This window comes from Phytophthora parasitica, assembly GCF_000247585.1.
Source record: "Phytophthora parasitica INRA-310 unplaced genomic scaffold supercont2.16, whole genome shotgun sequence".
Classification (NCBI taxonomy): Eukaryota; Oomycota; class Peronosporomycetes; order Peronosporales; family Peronosporaceae; genus Phytophthora; species Phytophthora nicotianae.
Window position 1 is genome coordinate 1,089,575 of NW_008649002.1, and position 792 is coordinate 1,090,366.

At 53.0% G+C, this 792-nt stretch overlaps 1 protein-coding gene across 1 annotated transcript in view; it reads right to left on the bottom strand.

The window, feature by feature from the left end:
- PPTG_22442 (hypothetical protein) overlaps positions 1 to 792 on the bottom strand; it is a gene marked incomplete at both ends in the record, with an annotated part of 4,528 nt that overhangs the window by 1,348 nt on the left and 2,388 nt on the right. The window contains one exon of the mRNA XM_008903852.1: positions 52 to 734. Coding sequence (XP_008902100.1) covers positions 52 to 734 — 683 coding nt within the window. The remainder of the gene's footprint in view (positions 1 to 51; positions 735 to 792) is intronic.

Sequence of the window (792 nt, forward strand, 5' to 3'; positions counted from 1 at the left end):
GGCGATTCTTGATGAGCCAGTTCTTCCACAGCAACGACCGGATGAACGAACGCGAGATAGAGTAGCTCCCAGCCCATAACATCCGTGCTGAATGGACTCGTTGTGCCGTCTTCGCTGTACTGGACGCTGTCAACATCATTGGTAACCATACTGAGAAGTCCGTTTCCGAGGTTGAACAGCGGCGAGAAGCGATAGAAGAACTTGAGCACCGAATTGACGTCGGAAGTCGAGTCAAACAGGTCCAGGATGAAGGACGTGATCATTAACACCACACCGATCATAAAGTTGAGAACGATCGTGAACGTCTGCGCGGACGCGTGCTCCTTGAACAGGAACGACAGGCAGTACGTGAACGGGCAGATGGCGAGTCCGAAGAGCACGAACAGGAGAATCACTGCCGGGAAAGTCTCGGACGAGCAGCTATCACAGTCCTGGCCGGTTAGCGCCGAGATCTCGAACACGTTGATCAGAATCAGCGACGACACACACGGGAAGACATACATGATCAGATCCCAAATGTAGTTGGACAGCCAGAACGCGGGCAGCGAGACGCCAGAGACCAGTTGCTGGTGCTTGGAGTTGTGCTCGGCCTGTTTCTCCTTGACCAAGAATACAACAATGGATGCCGGCAGGAACGTGAACGCGATACAGACGAAGAGAGCCGCAACAAACGATGTGTTGGAACTAAACACCGACTCCGCAGCGTCGGTGTACGGCAACGGGTGGTTGTTCACCTTCAAGTTCAGATTTGAAGCAGAATCAGTGGAGTTGTTCGATGCGAAGAAGCGATAC